The sequence below is a fragment of the Myotis yumanensis genome, unplaced genomic scaffold (genome assembly GCF_028538775.1).
Source record: "Myotis yumanensis isolate MYYU_CA2020_CCGP unplaced genomic scaffold, mMyoYum1.0.hap1 SCAF_4, whole genome shotgun sequence".
Classification (NCBI taxonomy): Eukaryota; Metazoa; Chordata; class Mammalia; order Chiroptera; family Vespertilionidae; genus Myotis; species Myotis yumanensis.
Window position 1 is genome coordinate 38487487 of NW_027223755.1, and position 19845 is coordinate 38507331.

General features: G+C 42.3%; 1 protein-coding gene across 1 annotated transcript in view; it reads left to right on the forward strand.

Annotated features, from left to right (window-relative positions):
• The window catches only part of ARHGEF28 (Rho guanine nucleotide exchange factor 28), a 263410-nt gene that overhangs the window by 90864 nt on the left and 152701 nt on the right, over positions 1 to 19845 (forward strand). Inside the window, exons 4-6 of the mRNA XM_070412179.1 lie at positions 210 to 503; positions 14898 to 15081; positions 17642 to 17822. Of these exons, the coding sequence (XP_070268280.1) occupies positions 210 to 503; positions 14898 to 15081; positions 17642 to 17822 (659 nt within the window). The remainder of the gene's footprint in view (positions 1 to 209; positions 504 to 14897; positions 15082 to 17641; positions 17823 to 19845) is intronic.

Below are 19845 nucleotides of genomic sequence, written 5' to 3' on the forward strand. Positions count from 1 at the left end.
AAGGTTGGCTTTAAATCAGGCATCCCTGGAAGAAGATGGAGTTGGCTTTACTTTGGCCCCACAGGCTCAGCGACATTTAAAGATAACTGGCTGCGTTTCCTTTCTGCCTTGGTCTCCTGGAGCATGTGGTCTGTGTAGGCAGCGCGGTGAGGCAGGTGACAGCATCTCGCATAGACTCCAGGTGAACTCTTCACTGTCTTGTTGTCCAGGCCACGGGCTTCAGGAGACGGTGACGGTGTCTGTGTGCCTCTGCTCAGAAGGTTACTCCCCGGTGACCATGGGCTCTGGATCTGTGACCTACGTGGACAACATGGCCTGCAGGCTGGCCCGTCTGCTGGTCACCCAGGCCGATCGCCTCACTGCCAGTAGCCATCAGACCTTGCTGACCCCGTTTGCCCTGACGGTGGGAGCGCTGCCTGCTTTGGACGAGGAACTTGTGCAGGCACTGACCCATCTGGAGTTGCCTCTTGGGTGGACCGTCTTGGGACATTCTTCACTTAAAGGTGAGTCTTCACCAGAAAATGTGCACGTCTCCTCTCTGTGTCAAGTTCAGAATATGTCTTACAGTTTATTGTCTGTTTTCCTGCGTGGGTTTTCCTACCCACTTGTGACCCAAGCCTCAATCTGATGTGGCTGGTTTTCCTGAGGTCCTGAGCCACTCATCTCTGGGCTGGTTGATGCTACTCTGTTCCAGGAGGTGGAGAGCTTTGCCTCAGGAGGAAAGGGCTATTCTTTGTGGAAGGCTTGCGAATCAGCTGCTCTGGGTTGTGGCTCCCCTTCCCTCAGCACGTTTGCTGGGAGAAGGGGATATTACTGCCTGTGTCCAAGTAGGTGGAGTCATGGGCAATGAAGAGCATGCAGCCAACTCTGTGGGACATTTAGGCGAAACGTGGCCACGAAGGAAATGTAACCATTGTGTTGACATCTTTAAAAATGTCAGTGTCACTGCAAGCATTCATACTGTATTTGTACTAACTTCTGGAGTTACCTCTGGGTGCCTCCTGTTTACGAAAAGACTGAATAGACTGTAAATACCAACCACTTGGAATGTGTGTGAACAGAGATGATGGTGTATATAAGCCCATACTAGGCATGAGGCTAAATTGTTCAATAGATGCTTCTTATGTGACACAAATGACATATTTTTGTTGGAACTACAGAGATGTTGCTCTGTATTTTTTTGAACACGACATATACTATTGCTGCTTTTCTGTATTCTTCCCATGACTTTAGTTTTGTGGTTGGATAATGCTATTTTCAAGAGTTTCTGCTTCCTGATAAAATCTGGAAATGGATTGAAAATGGCAGACTGTTACAGGTTGATTTAAATTTGATCATGAATAACATGAAATGCACTACTGTAGGTAAAGGGGTATGATTTTTGTAAGCAGAATTATACGGCCATAGCTACAATCAAAGAGGATCTCTGTTTCTCTTTGTTAATCAGGGTTTTACTAAAACTCTCCTGGACACTTAAGAATGTTTCTTATTTCTTAAGACCTCAAATGAGAGAAGTCACAAGCCCAGTTCAGCGTTAAGCATGTCTGACTCCTGTGTGCCGCACTGTTTGGTAGCTGATTGATAGGTGTGCAGGCGTGGGCTCCCTGAGGGAGTGGGTGGTGTCTGTTCTTATGTTAACCCCAAGGACCCAGCAAAGGGCTTGGAAGATAGCAGGTGCTCAAGAAGTATTTGTTGGATGAATGAAGGTTGTATCCTTAGACCTTCAAGGAATTGCACAACCTATATATCACTGTTTTAATTCTCCTATATACATATGTAGGAGGAAAAAATGTTTTCTGGATAAGAAACTTTATTCATATTTATACATACATATGTGTATTCATATATGAATCCATTATATATACAGGGTGTCCCAAAAAATGTATACACACTTTGAATGAATATAAAGTCAGTGTTTATTAATATACAGTTCATTTTCAAAATTTAAAAGAATCTACAGAAATGAATAATGTCTTCAAACTGATGACTGATCTGGTCCAGGCACTGCTGATAAACGCAAAGCAGGGGAATCGCAAGCATCAAGAATCATTCGTTCGGTATTTGTGTGCCCTCAATTTGTCCACTATTGCCAGTTTTGTGCTTTAAACTTTATCTTTCATGTATCCCCATAAAAAAAAAAGTCTAGTGGCATTTTAGGATAAATTTTCTTTGTTCAAAACGTAGTCTGGCTTCACCCATTATTTCAAATTAGTTAAACCTGAAAAGGAGTGAAAATTAAGTGAGTTATCAGCTGTTAAAGTGTGTATACATTTTTGGAAACTGTGTGTGTGTGTGTGTGTGTGTGTGTGTATGTGTGTGTATATAAATTCACTATATATATATATATATATGTTTTCTGGCTAAGGATCTTCATTTTCTTAAGTTTTGTGGCTTTTAAAGAAATCCTAACAATAACATTTGAGGGTGTTTTATTATTTGGAAGGCAGATGCATTTTGACAAAGAATTAAAGCTTTCATAATTTCTTGCTGGTTGCTATATGCAAGGCCATAGTAAAGATCCTCAAAACTCACAGAGGCAGATGCGGTGCAGTCCCACGGCTCCTTCCCTCGCCAGCAACTCCCTCAGCATAGCAGCGTGGAGTCTGCATTGGTTCAATATGCACCTCTGGCAAACTGTTGAAAGTAAGGAATATATAAATGTGCATGAATAGCTTAAACTAAGAGTCTCCAAAATGGGATTTATGTTACATGCTATATTTATTTTTCATCCCCAAATCTCTATATATAAAAGCCTAAGTAACCGAACAACCAGTTGACTGGTTGCTATGACATGCACTGACCACCAAGAAAGACGCTCAATGCAGGAGCTGCCCCCTGGTGGTCAGAGCGCTCCTCCAGTGGGAGTGCCCCTCAGCTGGCCAAACCATCCCAGAGGCCCACCAGCCTGGCAGCAGCCACTCACTCCCTCAGTAGTCCTGCAAGTCCAATCTCTGGAGAATGGGCCAGGCTCCGAAGGACCGGTGCCGCCAGCACAATCTCGACAGCATCGCTGGCCTCCTGGAAGTTGGCCTCGGGCACTGTGGCTACTTCCCCTCCCTAGATGCTCCACAAGGAAAAAACGATATAAAAGTGGCTGCCAGGTGGCTCTCGACAACCGGCACAAACGTCAGCGGGGACAGATCTGGATCCTGGGCTGGCAAGGGCGCCCTCCCGGAGGGCCGATCGCATCCTGTCTCCCCGCCCCCCTCCTCTGGAAGGGCTCCAGAAGCAGGGCTCATGGCTGGCGAATGCCGCTATGGCGGTGTGAGCCTCTCCCAATCAAGACTGACTGGGTGCGAGCCTGCAGGGGGTGTGCAGCAGGGCCAGGATGAGCAGGAGTGGCAGGCAGCATTGAACTGCCAGTTTTGGGCCAATCCCCCAGTCCATGCCGAGGGACCCCACCCGTGCACAAATTTATGCACTGGGCCTCTAATTTAGAAATAAATTAAGATTTCCTAATCTTTAATTTGTGAATTGGCAATAGCACATGCATGCAATTTTCTGAGCAGGGCTGTTGAAGGCAGGACACAGTGAACATCACTCATTCATAGAGTCGCCAGGAGTTGGAGCCAACTCAATAGCATGTTTTGTGCACAGCCTGTGTTAGAAGTGCATGTTTGGTCATTTTTGCTGACAGAGACACTGGGCTACCCCCAGGTAGCTAAGGGTCATCTTATTACAATTTTCATTGCTGTTAGGATATGTATTCTTGTTTTCCAAGCCTCCATCTATCATGCCCTTTAGATTATCCATATCTTTATAATAGGCTGACTTATGCCACCAAGAGGCCCTTCCTGACATTTGTCATACTTATATAGAAATATGTATTTTATGAGAGGAAAACTGGAGCAGTTCCTTTTTGTGGTGAGACATTGTATTCTATGGGAGAACAACTCTGGTGTCACAGCCATTAGAAAGCTGCTTTGGGGCCAGGTTCAAATCCTGACCCTGCTGCTTCCTGGCTGTGAGACCTCCTGGACAAGTTATTTTAGTTCTGATGCCACCAAGTTACACTTTCTAAAAAATGAGGCACAGTAGTACCCACTTCATTGGTTTGTTGTGATGGTTGAATTAGATAATTCTAATTAATGGTATAGCTATATGGTGAAGCCTCTAGAACAGCGGTCGACAAACTGCGGCTTGCGAGCCACATGCGGCTCTGTGGCCCCTTGAGTGTGGCTCTTCCACAAAATACCACATGCAGGCGCGCACATACAGTGCGATTGAAACTTCGTGGCCCATTCGCAGAAGTTGGTATTTTGTGGAAGAGCCACACTCAAGGGGCCAAAGAGCCGCATGTGGTTCGTGAGCCGCAGTTTGCCGACCACTGCTACAGAACTGTGTCTGAATATACTAAGTTCTTAGTCTAAGTTGACTTTTGTGAGTGTATATGAATGGATTTCCATATATAGAGAATATATTGTATGTACATAGGTGGACAGCAAATTGCATTTGGTCTGGACAAATGAAGCTACTGGCGCAGGGGTAAAATCCTGGTCTTGTAAACAATTCCTTGAAGATTTCTAGGAATGCTTTTAGACTACTAGAACAGTTTATAGTACAGGTAACGTTGCCTGCAGCCTAGACTTGTAATGGAACTTCTCTACATCATCAGTGTTAAGGGACAGGGTTAATATTTCTTTTTCTTTTTGCTCCTCTGAATGGATGAATTCCACTACCCTATCTTCAATTTCACTGATTCCTTCTTCCATTAAGCTAGTCTGCTGTTGAACCCTTCTATTGTATTTTTCATTCCAGTGATTACATTCTGCAGCTCTGTGATTTGTTTGGTACTTTTTAATATTTTCTGTCTCTTTGTTGAAATACTTTGTTTATATATTGCTCTCCTGACCTTGGTGAGCATCTTTATGACCATGATTTTGAGCTCTCTATCAGATAAATTACTTATCTTTGTTTCATTAAAATCAGTTTCTGGAGATTTACCTTTTTATTTGCAACATAGTCTCCTGTTTCTTCCTTTTCTTCATAGTCTTCTGTTGGTTTCTGTGCATTACATAAAAGAGACACCTCTCCCAGTCTGACAGACTAGTCTTGTGTGGGAGATGAACTTCATTAATCAGCCCGGCCCAAGCTTCTGGTTGCTCTTAAACATTTGACATTGTTCAAGTTGCTGTCTTTGTCCGTAGTGGCCTCAGTACTTGAGGCTGTACCAGACCCATCAGTGCCCTGAAGCGGAGGGGTGGGGGAGGGGGGGGATGATCTCAGTTTACACCTAGATTTGGGCTGATAGAAGGCAGAAGCGGGGGAAGCATGCAGTCACATCTTTTCCAGGGAACAAGTAGGAGCTAGGCTTTTATTTGCTCGCTCCTTCTGTGCTGAACTTCAGTGGCATAGTTATAGTGAATGATCATGTGCACACCCATCAGCTGCTGCTTTATTCACTACAGTCCTTGAGAAGGCAAGCCCCATTGGCTGTCAGAGCTGGGTGATCCAGGAACCTTTCCCTTGGGTGGCACCAGACATGTGTTCAAGATCCTTCCGGAGAGAGGCTGGTGATTTGGTTTTATGTTGGAGGGAACTGGAGTGAGAAGGGGAAGGCTTACTGGTTCCCAGGTCCAACCAGCCCCTAGATGCATGCTAATTAGAAACGGAACCCTCTGGTAATAGGTTGTATGCAGTTAAATCCTTTCCAGGGAAGGACTAGGAGATGAGTCTCTTCCTACATCCTCTACACTGAGCCCTGGGGAGGTGTCCATAGTGCGTGCTTGTGTGACCATTAAGAACTGCTTTGTTTGCTCTAGTCCTGTGGGACTCATAGATACAAGAACCTTTGGCTTTCAGAGCTAGGTGTTTAGGGAGCCTTAAAAGTTGGGGTACTAGATGTGTGATCCAATCCCTTTACTACTTAGGGAGAAGCTGGGAGTTGGGGGTTCTCTCCAGATTGTATGGCACTGTGCTGAGGAAGGGGTTTATGGATGAGAGTGTGTCTCAGCCTTTCCCATTTTCATGTGGTATCTTCTCATTCAGGTAGTTTCAGGATTTGTCTCAGGGAATTGCTATAGATGACATCATTTGGTGCTTCGATGAGATGGGGGGATGCTCAGGAGACTCCTATGTCACCATCTTGGTCTCTCTTCTCAAATTTAATAGAGTTTTACCCTGAGCAGTTCAGACTCTCTTATGTGCTCAATGCATCTTTTTCTAGTGTACATATTTCACTAATGTTGCTTGTCTTCAAGGTAAAGTGAGTTATAGTAACAAAAAAGGAAAGAGTCATGGGGCCCACTGGAGTTTATCATATGTTAGTGGGAAGGGCATCGTAAGTAGAAATAGTTTTTTTGCTAGTAATTATTTCTTCTAATACTTATCCAAAAACTATTTAAAACTTTATTACTCACACTTATTAAACTTTTTGTTTTTATTTATTTATGCTTTTTTGGGGGGTGTATAAATGGATGTTGCTGAATGAGTTGATTTATGTAATGCCTTTGTCATGGAATAGTCTGATCGAAGCATCAGTATTTCCTTTTCCTTTTCAATCACTGAGAGTTATGAGACGGGCCTGAGGGCCTGGAGAAAGCCCAGAGTTGGAACGGACTGTGAATCCTATAAAGAAAAGCAGAGCCTTTTCTTGGCCCTGCATTTTACCCATCATTATTCAATATGCAACTTCGTTATGTGTTCTAGGGAAGGAAATATCCCGGGTTTTATTTAATTTTGTGTAATAAATGAAATTGGATTCCTATTTTGTAAAATCAAAAACCCATTCTTTCTGTGAAGAAGCTTTCATGATAAAAACTTATGCAGGGTCTCAGTAAAAATTTGCAGTAAAGCTTTCAATACTTATATAATAATTATTCAATATAATTTCATAATTTATCTTTTTCTGTTTTTGGATTTTTGCTTGTTTGTTTTTTAGACAGAAATATTTTCCAAGAGATTGACACACTTTTGAAAATTAGATTAACTAGGATAAAATATTCTGTTTTGTTTAGTTGGTACTCAGATAATTTTTGAGTTAAAGTCTTCCCTTTCTGCTCAACCAAATTACTTTCCTTCACTTGTGTTCCCAGATGCTTGACATGGCTGGCAAGCACCAAGCTTTACACCTGCATTGGGGAGGCTGCTATTTGAGTAAGAGCCCCAAAGGACTAAGATGCCATTTCAGAGGACTGATAGCATTGCCCCTGGGAACATAGTAGCTCCTCTCCCAATGGAAGAGGTAGAGCTTGTCCTGTTTGTTTATTAACTTATTTATTGATTTTAGAGAAAGGGAGGGAGGGAGGGAGAGAAAAAGAGGGAGGGATAAAGATAGATAGATAGATAGATAGATAGATAGAGAGAAATATCGATGTGAGAGGTACACATCGACTGGTTACCTCCTACATGCACCCGACCAGGGTCCAGGGATCAAACTTGCAATTGAGGTATGTGCCCTTGACCAGGAATCGAACCCAAGGCCCTTTGGTCCACAGGCCAACGCTCTAACCACTGAACAACTGGCCAGTGCACCTTCTCCTCCTTTTATAAAAGAAGTTTTTAGGGTAAGTCAATTGAGCTTTTGCAACTTTTCTGCAGGGCTGTCTTGGGCATAAAGTTAAACACATCTGATGTATTTAGAGAGCCAACTTTTCATTCTGCAGATGGATGGTTGGTTGGAAAGCTGTCCCCAAGGAAAATTAACTGTTGGAACTGGTAGGACCTACTGAGGTTGGCTTAGAGAATTAATTATTTTAATTATTGATCCCAAAGATCACATTAAGAGTATACTTCTTACTGTGCAAATAGTATCAATAGAGTTATTAACCAAAACAGATTTAAACTTGAATACAGAAATTAGAGAAATGGTTTATTAGTTGTAGAACCCATGTTATAAAAGCAAGTCAAAGTAGAGCATCTGTGCAAAAACAAGACAGCGCAATAAATAGTGAACTCAAAGGAAATGTAGAAACTTTGTCACAGACCCGAGTTTAATGGACCTGAGCTGTGTAATGTGATGCTGTTACTAAGAAGAAGGGTAGTTAGCATGATGCTTTTTTTCATTATTAATAGAGTCTTCATAAATTAGTTTTCTTTGAAGGAGAATGTTTGTTTTTCTACACTTTAGAACTATTAAGGAAAAAGGAAAGCAACGCAGAGGGCCAAAAGGACTTCGGAAGAAAGTTTATAAGAGTAGGGGTTATTCAGCAACTGTTAAAATGTGTCTTGATGGTTTTGTGTTCTCTTGAGGAGTTTAAAGAGCAGTCATAATATTTCTTCTTATCTGCAGGAAAGCCATTAAGTGAGAATCAACAGTTCATTACGAAAGACTCAGTGGGAACTGCCAGATTTCTGTGACATCTACATTTCGTTTCAAGCCACATTCCCGAAACCATCACCTTCTGTCTAGGCAACAGGGGACGGGAATGTGTGGGCCAGCAGTGTTTGACAGAGGAAAATATCTATTTATCTTTCTTTGAATAGAGGAAAGAGATCTGTAACTAGTAAGAAGCAAGATTTGTTTAACCCTTGAAATGAGCTTGGCTGGTGCTTTTATCCTTGAATACCGTTTGCTGGCTGTAGAAATAGGAAGAAAATAGAGCAAGGCTCTGGAGCTTGGCTCTGTTGGTTGGCCCCGACTTTGTGTGTCCAGGTCTAATTAGTCAGGGGATGGCACATTGAATTATAAGACTTGGCCCACAGACTATGTGAAATGTCATCTTTGTTTTTTTTGCCCCTAAACTGTGTACTAGACAGCAAGTTTGAAATAGCATCAGCTGAAATACCGGTGGGTAGGAAACCCATAAAGGACAGATTTATTACAAAATACAGATGCCCAGGTTTTAAAAAACGTTTTCTGAAGCGTTTTGAAATTAATGCATTATGGGTATTGACTGATTCTGGGGTTTTATGTTTTTCTTGGGAAACGGCATTTTTTTCAAGCAGTTGTATATACACTCAGTATTTCTAGCATTCTATCACTTTGGATAGTATCGAAAGGGACAAATACCTCCGCAGTTGCTTTTCTGACATTTAAAACTGGTATTCTATTCCTTCAGTTGCTAAGGTAACCCACAGCAGAAGTGCTGGTGGTGGACAGAATGTACATCAAAATAGGCCCACGGCAAATTGGTGAGATTGCTTTAGAGCACTTAGCTACGCACATGCACACAGATCTGCATCATTTGTGAGGTTTAACTCCTTAATTTAAACATGTTTTCTCCCTCTTCCATCCCCTTTTTTTAGCTTTTCATGTTTAAGGAATGGCTTTTTTTTTTTTTTTTTTTTTTTTTGGGCAGTAAAGAATTTAATATAACTCTTAAGGAAAAGGATACTCTTTCCTCTGTCAATTGAAGTTGTAGCTCATCTCCACCGTTTAATAGTTCTCAGTCTGGGCCGTTGGACTCGCAGCTCCAGCGTTCAGTGCAAAGGCAGTGAGTAGACCCCGCCTGGCCGCAGCGGAGTGACCAGTTTTCTGGTTGCGTTTGATATCAGACTCACATTGCAGACTTTCAAAGCCCATTTTATTTCTGCTCGTCAGTAATAAAACTGGATTGCATTGTATTTTCATTTGTCTCTGAAACCAAACAGAGTTCCTGGAGGGGGGATTGGAGGGTGCCTGTGGTGTGAGAGAGCAGAGAATGCCTGGTGCATTTAGGCTGGCAGCAAATATCTAATGAATGCATGAATGGGGATGCAATCATAGCCTTGAAGAAATATTAACAGATGGAAAAAAAATCACTGCACCGTCTGGAAAGGGCGCATGACATGATTGCTGCTGATGGCACCGGACGAGCGTCTGTGCCTGAGGCCTGGGCTGAAGCACATTTGCCTAATGGCACAGCTGGTGTCCGACACTGATGCAATTACAGTGCCTGCTTTTAAATTATAACCCGAAGTAAACTGTTCTCAAATGTACCACATATCAATTTAGTGACTGTTCCTTATATTTTTTGGTATTAAAAGATCAGACAAATATGTAGGACTGATAAGTCCCCCAGTACTGGCTTTCCTCATTCTCATGAACTCTGTCCCATGTAGTATTTTCCTGGCAGACTCCTGACAATCCCAGTAGGAGGTCGGGAAGATTTCACTTTCCTTCTACAGATCATGCAGCTTTTAAAGCTTGAGGACTAAGTGGTCTGCTCAAAGCTACATCTCTGTATGCGTTCAGATCCAGACATGTCACCCTTTTAGCCTGTTCCCCTTTGCACTCAATGGTGTTGTGTCTGGATTCGTAATATCTTGTATCGATGGCCGTATTTTAGAATTCAGCCTGAACATGTGAAGGCCAGACATTAGATTGACATCTTTGAATTCTGATAAAGACGTTTTCATGTTTCCATTGAGTTAGTACTAGTTCCACGAGGTAAAATAAAGTAGAACCTGCCTAGGTGAGATGTGAACGCCATGAAGTGCACTCCAGTGTTGTGTATCGCAATGCACGTTTTCCGGAATAACTGTGTGTGTGTGCGCGATTGGTGTCTTCCCAGGCTACTTGCAGTCAGGGGTGGTTGTCAGCTGAGTGTCCCAAGTGCATCCGTTGCAGAAAAGAAGATTCAGGAAACTAAAACCTGCCATTATGCTTGTTTCACTTCCCTTCTACCTTTTGGCTTTATGCGCCATCCACGCCCGCCATGCCAGCGTTGTGCTCCCTGGAGGCACGTCCCGTTTCCATCTCTTTCCTCTGAGCGTATTTATATTTGTAATTCCTATCCTGGAGTGACCAATCTCTGGTCTTGCGTGGAAGGCTGATTTGTTTACGCACACACTGAAGCCCTGGTTAGACCGTCTAAATCAGTGGTTCCCAACCTTCTGGCCCTTTAAATACAGCTCCTCATGTTGTGACCCAACCATAAAATTATTTTCGTTGCTACTTCATAACTGTAATGTTGCTACTGTTATGAATCATCATATAAATATCTGATATGCAGGATGGTCTTAGGCGACCCCTGTGAAAGGGTCGTTCGACCGCCAAAGGGCTCGCGACCCACAGGTTGAGAACCGCTGGTCTAAATGGAAGATGCCGTAGACATGACCTCTCCTTCCATTCTCATTGAGAGTCTTAAAAAAGTGTGAGATGCCAGGTTCTCTCTTCAACTTTCCATGTACGTTTTGGTACTTTTTATTTTTCATTCTCTTTATGTTTTATTCATCATTTTGGCATTTTATCAACATCTTTACATTTTCAGGTCATGAAAGGTGAGTAGGTTGGATTAGCCAGCAGAGCAGTGTTCTTGGAGGTAGGGCACATTGTTTCTTTATTTCTGTTCACCCTCTTTATGTCAAGCCTAAAACTGTTGTCATCAGACAGTGATTTCACAGATATTTATTTTACTCTGAACAAAAGTGGGCTGACTGTGTGCTTCTCAAAGACAAGGACCGTGTTCATCTCTGTGTCCACAGGGCCTGGCATATAGTGTTACCAGAGTAAAAGAGTCCGTTTACCCGTACCCATTAAAGCCCAATTAAATTTGAACAGGAGTTATAGCAAAGAAAGTCGAGGTTGATTAGTTGCGGAAATGGTGCTAAGCCTGGAATCACAGGTGAGCTAGTGCTAACCACTGGCTTCCAGGGGATGAGTTATATAGGGGAAAACCATTAATCATGGTGGCTAACGGAGTTGGGGTCATGGGCTCTACTGCTTGGTTGGGGCCAGGGTAGGGCATCAGATCCTGACATCAAACATGGCATTGTTCTGTCTGTTTTCCTGAGGGAGTGGTTCACAAGGTCATGGGCCTGGGGCTGATGTTATCTTTAATTTGACCAAACTCTGTTTCTGTGGTCAAAAGACCTGAGGCTTTGTTCTTGCCACAGTTTGATGCTGACCAGAATCTCATGTCCTGAGGACTTAGTGATTAAGGAAGGGAGTGGACGGAAAGAAAGGAGAAAGGGTCATGTTAAAAAACGGCGTTTCCTCACGGTTACCATCGTAGTAGTTTCATTCAGTGTGTATTTACTGAATGACTTAGATGCACAAATTGAGACTTCCATGAAGTACATATGTGTGATGTTGGAAAACCAGAGTTATTTATTTTAATGAATTAGATTTATGTGAATTAAAAAATTATTCTTTATAAACTTACAGTGTTGAATATATTTTAGTGGCTCCACTCAGGAGTTACAAAACATTACTAAACCCTACAGTGTAGAACTACTTCTGAATTAATTTGTGTTTAAAAATATCATTTACTTCTAGATTATTGTGCCCATCACATTTTAGCTTTAATATGTTAAAATATTTTAGTAGTTTTTAACATTTTGCTCAATGTTTAAGGCTATATCCTGGCTTAGCAGTAAGTAATATGAATTTAAAATAACTTGCCAAAGTCACAAACATTGTTTTTTGTTCTTATTTATTGGTGAAACTTTTTACCTAAAAGCTGATTGGGAAGACAGAGGTATAAATAGAAAACATATATTTTGTTAACCACTTATTTATTTAAGGTGAGAGATACCAACCCTGACTTTGCATAAGAATCTTGGGAATCTTCAGAAAAGATGGATGCTTGGACTCTGACCCAGAAATTCTGTTTTAATTGTTCTGGGGAGGACCTTTAACACAACTGTGTCTTTTAATGTGTATGTGTGTGTATTCAGGTTGGGGTGGGTGGCAGGGGGAGCTGTTTCCTCCACCAAGAGAGCTTTCCAAGTCTGTCCTGTTAGTCCAGCTCCCTGTCCTCTCCTTGCTGGCTCCATCCTCACATCGAGTTCAATGGGAGACAACAGAAGGCACTCTCCTCCCTCCTTCTCCACCCACCCCTCCCTCTTCCAGAATCTGCCCACTTCCTGGGAGATGGGAAGGCAGCGGGAGAGAGATCTTCTAATGTTGGAAGAAAAAAAAAAAAAGGAAGAAACTGAGCGAAACGTTTTAAGAGAGCGCTTTCTCATTCAGTATAAAAGTTCTGAGCACAGAATCAGGCAAACAGCTTGAAATAGGAAACATTATGACATATATAAATTATCCTGCTTGTTATAGAGTTTCAGATTCTTAACAGCAGCCAGGAAGACAAGCTTTGAAAAGGGGTTATGCAATTTGGCAGAGGTGGAGGTGTTCAATTAAAATGAAACACGCCTTCCTACCCCCCCCCCCCCCCCCCCCCGCCCCCAATAAGTAGGTCTCTTCCTGTTTGGCTGGTGCCAGGAGTTATTTGAACTAAAGGGTAACCACAACAGAATGACTAAGGATTGCTCTAATGACAAACATTAAAAGGTGTGACGTATAACATCCTGGGCACAAGATCACCCAGACACAAAAAGGAACTGAGCAGGCTGTGTCGTTCAGTCAACATTCCCATCAGGGCATAGAGGCTCATCTGCCCCAGGCAGGGAAGGAGGCTCAAAGCCCAGGCCCCTCACTCGGACACTCCTCAGTTTCTCTGCCTGGAAAACCGGGCTGGCGCATCAAAGACATCAAGGTCCTAAGAGTGTTCATCCCTGCCCTGGGTGTTTCAGGAAGAGGCTATATGGAATGCGGCGCACACCAGGAGGCCTTCCAGAGGGCCTGAGGCCATGAGCAGGGTTGGCCTGTTTGGTTATTACTTAAGGACAGTGATTTATTTATTTATTTATTTATTTATTTATTTATTTTTTAAATAAATGTGTGTATTTTTTTTTATTTTTTTATTTTTCGCTTAAAGTATTACAAAGGGTATTACATAAGTGTCCTTCCCCCCACCCCACCCTTGACAAACCCCTACCCTCCCTTACCCCCCAGTGTCTTATGTCCATTAGTTATGCTTATATGCATGCAAGGACAGTGATTTATATTTACTGCTCAGTCCAAATTTAAGGTTATTATCATACCCGTATAAGGTTTGACTATGCCTTTCAATTAGCAAAAATTCAGGTTGGAAGATTGAAAAATAAATTACTAAGCCCTCGTGAATTTACATTCATTACTAGGTAAAATATGAATTAGTACAACCATTTTAGAAAACACAGAGCCATAATCTAATAAATTACTGCATGTTTATTCCAACAGATCTTGAATGTTAGAATTTTCATGTTTAGTTTGTTAAGATTAGGCTTGTTTTAAGGTGTGTCTTGATGTCTATGGAGTTCACAGCCCTAGGATTTTTAAAAATGTAGGCAAATTAGTTCTTTTGCATATTTCCAACATAATGTTTATCATGGACGACTTGGGTTCCAGACACTGGGTCATTGCCATAGAAATACAGGTGCATGAACTCTATACAAACCAGGCATTTTAAACATACACAAATAACTGAGATTTTGCCATTCAACTCCACAAATACCAAATGACTTCAGTTTGCCAGATAGGATGCTGGATGTTAGGAATAAAAAACTTCAAGGACCCCCTTAACCTGTAAGATGGTACAGCTAGGAAACAATCATGATATATAGAGTGGCAATCACCACAATGAAACCAAGACACTCAGCTACACCAGGAGCTGGGGTGGCTTTGGCAACATTGAAATAATCCCTCAGATCTAATAGATGGGTGAAATTGGGGGGCGGGGGGAACCATGGTCTTCAGTTTCCTGGACAGGTGAAGCCCCCTTCTGCCCAGTTTCTCACCAGAGGACAAAGGGTGGAAACGCAGGCTGCTTTCCAGAGCTGGCCTCTGGGAGCCTGCCCTGCTGCAGTGGCAACATCTCCTCAGGGGTGTCTGTTTCCAAAGTGTGGTCTGTTCCTAGCCCTTGTTTTTCCTGGGAGACTTGGCTGCATGTGAATGAAAGGGGATTCGGACATGCCCCCTAGTGGTGGAAAGAACCCTGTATCAGCAACGAGGGGACCTGGCTCCAGCAGCTATTGGCTACCGACCTTGGGCAGATCACTGAGCTCTCCACGTCTGTAAATGAGGTGTTGGATTCGATGCTTATGGTGGTTCCTCCAGCTCTGCCGTTCTTACTATGGCTAATGCGTGGTCTCTGATAACATGTGTGAGATCGAGTTTGGAAACAGGGACTAACATGGGTTTGTCTTCTTTTCAGTTACTCTTCCCAGAGAGTCTCTGCTCCACCTGGCTGTGCGCTGGGGCCTGCCGAAGCTGTCCCAGTTCCTCGTGTGTCTCCCGGGGGGCGTTCAGGCCTTGGCTTTACCCAACAAAGAGGGTGCCACGCCAGTAGACTTAGCTTTAAATGGTGGGCACTCCACGCTGGCTGACAGCATCACAAAGTGAGTCTGGCTACTTGGTAGTTTCTCTCGTAGTCTGTTTCTATAAGGTCTGCAAAGCATTATGGAAAAAGTTGGTAATATTGGTTTATGTTTTACCTTTAGTTCTCATGCATAAAGTACATACACAGATATACAGGTATATTTGGCATTAACACTTTATGGGGGAGAAAGAGGCAGGGAAAAAAGTCTCAAAATTTCTATAGGTAGCTATACTTAATAATAATTAATAACCCCTACTTATTTTTGGGGTTTCAGCTTACATATCACTTCTTCAGAGATGCCTTTTGTGTTATGTTCTTTTATGATTATTAATTCACAATAGTAATTGTGACTAAAATTATTCACAATAGTCACTGTAATTTAGAATTTTATATATATAGTGATCACCTGTTTCATATGTCTCCCTCCTAAATCTGAGGGCTGAAACCATTTCTGTTTTACCCACCCCTGTGTTCAGCACATAACACTCACTGAAAGAATATAAGTTTTTGTTGAATCAATGACTGATAGACAAGCCCTAAAACACTATAAAGTCAATGGGTGGTTATCAGGATCTAGTGAAATAATTTATCAACTGTAATGTTGTCTATGTTGATGATGATATCCACACTTTCAATGAATTATAAATATATTGTTACATAGTTCAGATTGGTCATTATTCTTAAGCTATGAAAAGAGGATTCATATATGGTAATTTTCTTCACTTAACATGTGGTAAAAAAAATCCTTCAGGCAAATGGGAAAGTATATTAAAAATTCCAAAGTGCTACATAAATATTAAGTGTTGTCAGCATTATTATAGTATTAATGGACTTGTTTTTCTTGTTTGGCTCATAGAACTCAATGTAATTAATTTATGGTTTTATGATCCATTCATGGATCTTTATAAAAAAGATATTTTTATTGATCTCAGGAAAAGAGAGAGAGAGAGAGAGAGAGAGAGAGAGAGAGAGAGAGAGAGAGAACATCAATGATAAGAGAGAAGCATTGATTGGCTGCCTCCTGCACCCCCTCACTGGGGATCAAGCCCACAACCTGGGCACATGCCCTGACTGGGAATCGAACCATGACCTCCTGGCTCATAGGTCCATACTCAACCACTGAGCCACACTGGGTGGGCCATATATGGATCTTGGAGTAGAAGTCAGAGCTTTCTTTTTTTGTGTGTTCCCCCCCACCCCCCATTTGGTCAAATGATCACCAACCAAGAAAAGAACCCATCCACAGAGAATTGCCCTTTTCTTTGCTCTGCCATGATCCAGCACGACTGCTTCTTTTGACTTAGTGACTGTTCCATTGAGATCCTGGAGGCTGACTTCTTCATCTTGTAGCTTTTATCTTTCTTCTGGGTCCAAGACCAGAGATATTATGTGTTTTAAAAGTTTACACCTCTAATAAATCCATTCACGGGTGGGATTAGAAGTAGACTGACTGTCAGCTAAATTTAGAGCTTCCATTTTCTAAATTAATAGCAGTGATCTGATTGCTCGGGCTCAGAGCCCACTGTCCATTTGTCTCAGCGGCTTGTCATTGGAATAGGAAGTTGTTTCCTGGACGATTCCGGAGTCCCTGCCAGGTATTAGTGCCAAGAGGTTAGGAAGATGCCCCAAACCTTAGAGCATAAGTGCTCTTTCTGGATCTCTTTTTGTCACTCCCTATGATGGAAATAACACTTATTGGATTGGAAGTACACTGCGTTTCTGAAAGGCACACGTTCGTGAACAGAATGAGGCCATGGAGAGGAAAGAGGCAGAGCACTAGTTCTGTGACACAGGGAACCTGGGAGCGAGCTGCTGGGGTGTGACATGCTGAGGGCTGTCACCTGGGAGCCACTCACATTTTCCTCCTGAGGTTTCTTTATTCTTTTTATCGCATGAGCTGATGAGCCATCCCGAATACTATGATCCTACCCATGAAGCCTACATATAGCCAATAAACGTGGAACTGTTCTTAGCCTAAACAGAACAGAAAATAAGTGGATATTCAGGAACTTAGTTTGGGAATATTGTGCCTTTGTTTATGGGAGTGTATTCAAGAATGAAACAGCATCAAATTTATGCATGTTTTCATTTGCATGAGAAAATGACTTACAGCAGCAGGCCAGTGTGTTTTGAATATCTCACTGTTTGTAACATCCAAACCTTACCATGTTCCCTGGAGAGCCTGTCTGTTTTCCACTGTAATCATCTAATAAACTGGTGGCTGCCTGCTAATTTGTTCTACTTGTGGCCCCATTAAAGGGAGAGGCATCTTTTCAGATTGAAAGGAGAATGAAATATTGAGGTAAAGTCAGTACTCTTTCATTATTTATATAAATCTTTAAGGTATATGATATATGTAAGTGGCTTTTCAATTGATATCTCCTCTCGGTGGAAAAAGAAAGATGGCTTTATTAGAGCCTGTTTCCATGACTTTATGTACTCACTAGTACTGTCAGCAGGTGGCTTTCGAGGACCTTTTTGCCAGTTGGATTTGTGATATCAGGGGCAGTGGGATTTGGGGGGGGGGGGGGGGGGAGTGCTTCCAAAGCTGTGCGTGGGTTTTGATTTGTGACGTTCAGTTTCCAGGGCAGACGTTCCCCAGGCTTCTCCCGAGTGCAGCTCAGCGAAGATGCCTTCCTGCAGTATATTCACGCGTCAGGAACGCTGACCCTGACGCTTCACCACACGGCCGAGCATTTGTTGGAGGCAGACATTAAACTCTTCAGGAAATACTTTTGGGATAGAGCCTTTCTCATCAAGGTTTGTGCCCTGTTATTCTAGTGTACAATAACCCGCGCCCGGAGGTGCAGGCAACACTCATTGTTTGGGGAACAGCATTTTCCTAATAGAAGCTTGGGGGGCAGGGAATTGGAAACTGTTACGCAGTAGAATGAAGATTATTATGTAATATTTGGGCAGTAGAAAATAGGAATTTATATAATGTTCTGGTTTCTTTTGCTTTTTATGAGCTTGCTTTGTCATTGGTGGACTTTAAAAAATTCTAACATTGGATATTTTCTATTAATGTATTGGTTATGCTATAATTCTTATCTAAAGCAGTGTATTTAGGGTAATGTTACTTGTGTAATATCTACTGTGGGTTTCTTATGGCTTAGGTGTAGCTAAGCATTTGCCCCAGGGTACAGATTCTTCCTGAGAGGGGTCTTGACACTTGAAACCAGTTCTTTTTCAGAGAAGTTTCCCTCCCCCCCCGCCCACAGGCCCCACACACAGCATTGGGTGCCACCATAGCATGCCCTTCTCAGGGTTTAAGATGTTTCATCTTCACTATTTTTATTTTTTGGGTGGAATCTGGAAGAATATAAAGAATATTTACATCTCTTAATTATTATTAAGCAAAATGTTCTTTTGAGTAAAAGGGCTGAGTTAGTCTAGTTGAGAGTGCTCAGGGGCGTCAGGGTTCACCCACAGATCCCGTGACCCTGTGCTCTCAGGCATGTCCATTCATAAGGCTCGGGCTTTATGGCGTATAGACTTCACAGAGCACACAGTTCAGGAGACTCATCTTGTTACTTATCACAGTTCTTGCCAAATGAAAGATTTAGCTCAAAACATTATCTCTAAAATGAAGATTATTGTTGGCTTTTTCCATATAGGGTTTTATTTAAACAACTAGAATGAAACATGCTCTTCAGAGTATGAACTACTTCCTTTTGTTGGATTTTAGGACATGTAGTGTATAATTTTCTGGCATACGGTGTTTCCTGTTTTGCTTACGGGTACTTGTCATTTAAAGATACTAAGCCTTCAGCCATCCCTGGGCTTCTCCCCGGCACCTGGTGTGGCTGTCCCGGCCGGGCACAGGCTTGGCCTGGGAAGCAGCACTGCTCGAGATGCACTCTGCTCCGTGCAGGCCCTTCAGGGCGGAGCTCAGCAACATGTGTGTCCTCAGGTGGCAGCATGGCACCTGGTGACACACTCCTGAGAAGGATGGAGCAAGCTCTGTGTACAGCAAACATTATTGAACTTTCTTTCCATTATAAAATCCCCCAACTTCTTAGTTTGGATTTGTGATTTCTCATAACACATTTGAGATAGCACTGATCACCTTGGGGAAGATTTAGGAGGAGTGAATGTCGATGCTTTAATATTATTTCATAGTGGACTTTACAATAACAAAGACCAAATGGAAATTGCTTTCCAGTTACTTGGAGGTTTTCACTTCATGAAAAACACTGAGAAAGTTTGTTTATGACATAACGTTGATAAAAGAATCAGTTACAATGGCATGGCCTTTTGTTCCAGGTCTTAGCACCCCTCTTTTTCTTCCTACCCCGAGAGGTGTGGCTGGGTAGTGAGTGGGAAGACCGGGAGGGAGCAAGGCTGAGATTCTTTAGAACATCCAAAGGCATTAATTCTTACCTGCCCACCAAATGTTTTTATGGGATTATTGAATCTAAATTTTTTGGTGGCATGTACTGCTTACTTGGTTAGATGTTATTTTAAACGTGAGCAGGTGGTAATTGTTATATAGGTTATCCATGCCAAAGCTTTACAATTTTGGGTAACAAATATGAGATTATGCATTATTATAAATATTCATGCTTTCTTAAGTCTTAGATTTCTAAAAGTCTATTTTTAATATGTTTTCTATTGCTTTTAGAGAGAGAGGAAAGGAGAGGAATAGAGAGATAGAGACATGGATGAGAGAGGCACATTGATCAGCTGCCTCCTGTATGCCCCCCACCAGGGATCTAGCCTGAACCCAGGCATGTGCCCTGACTGGGAATCAAACTGGGGACTTCTTGGTTCATGTGCTGAT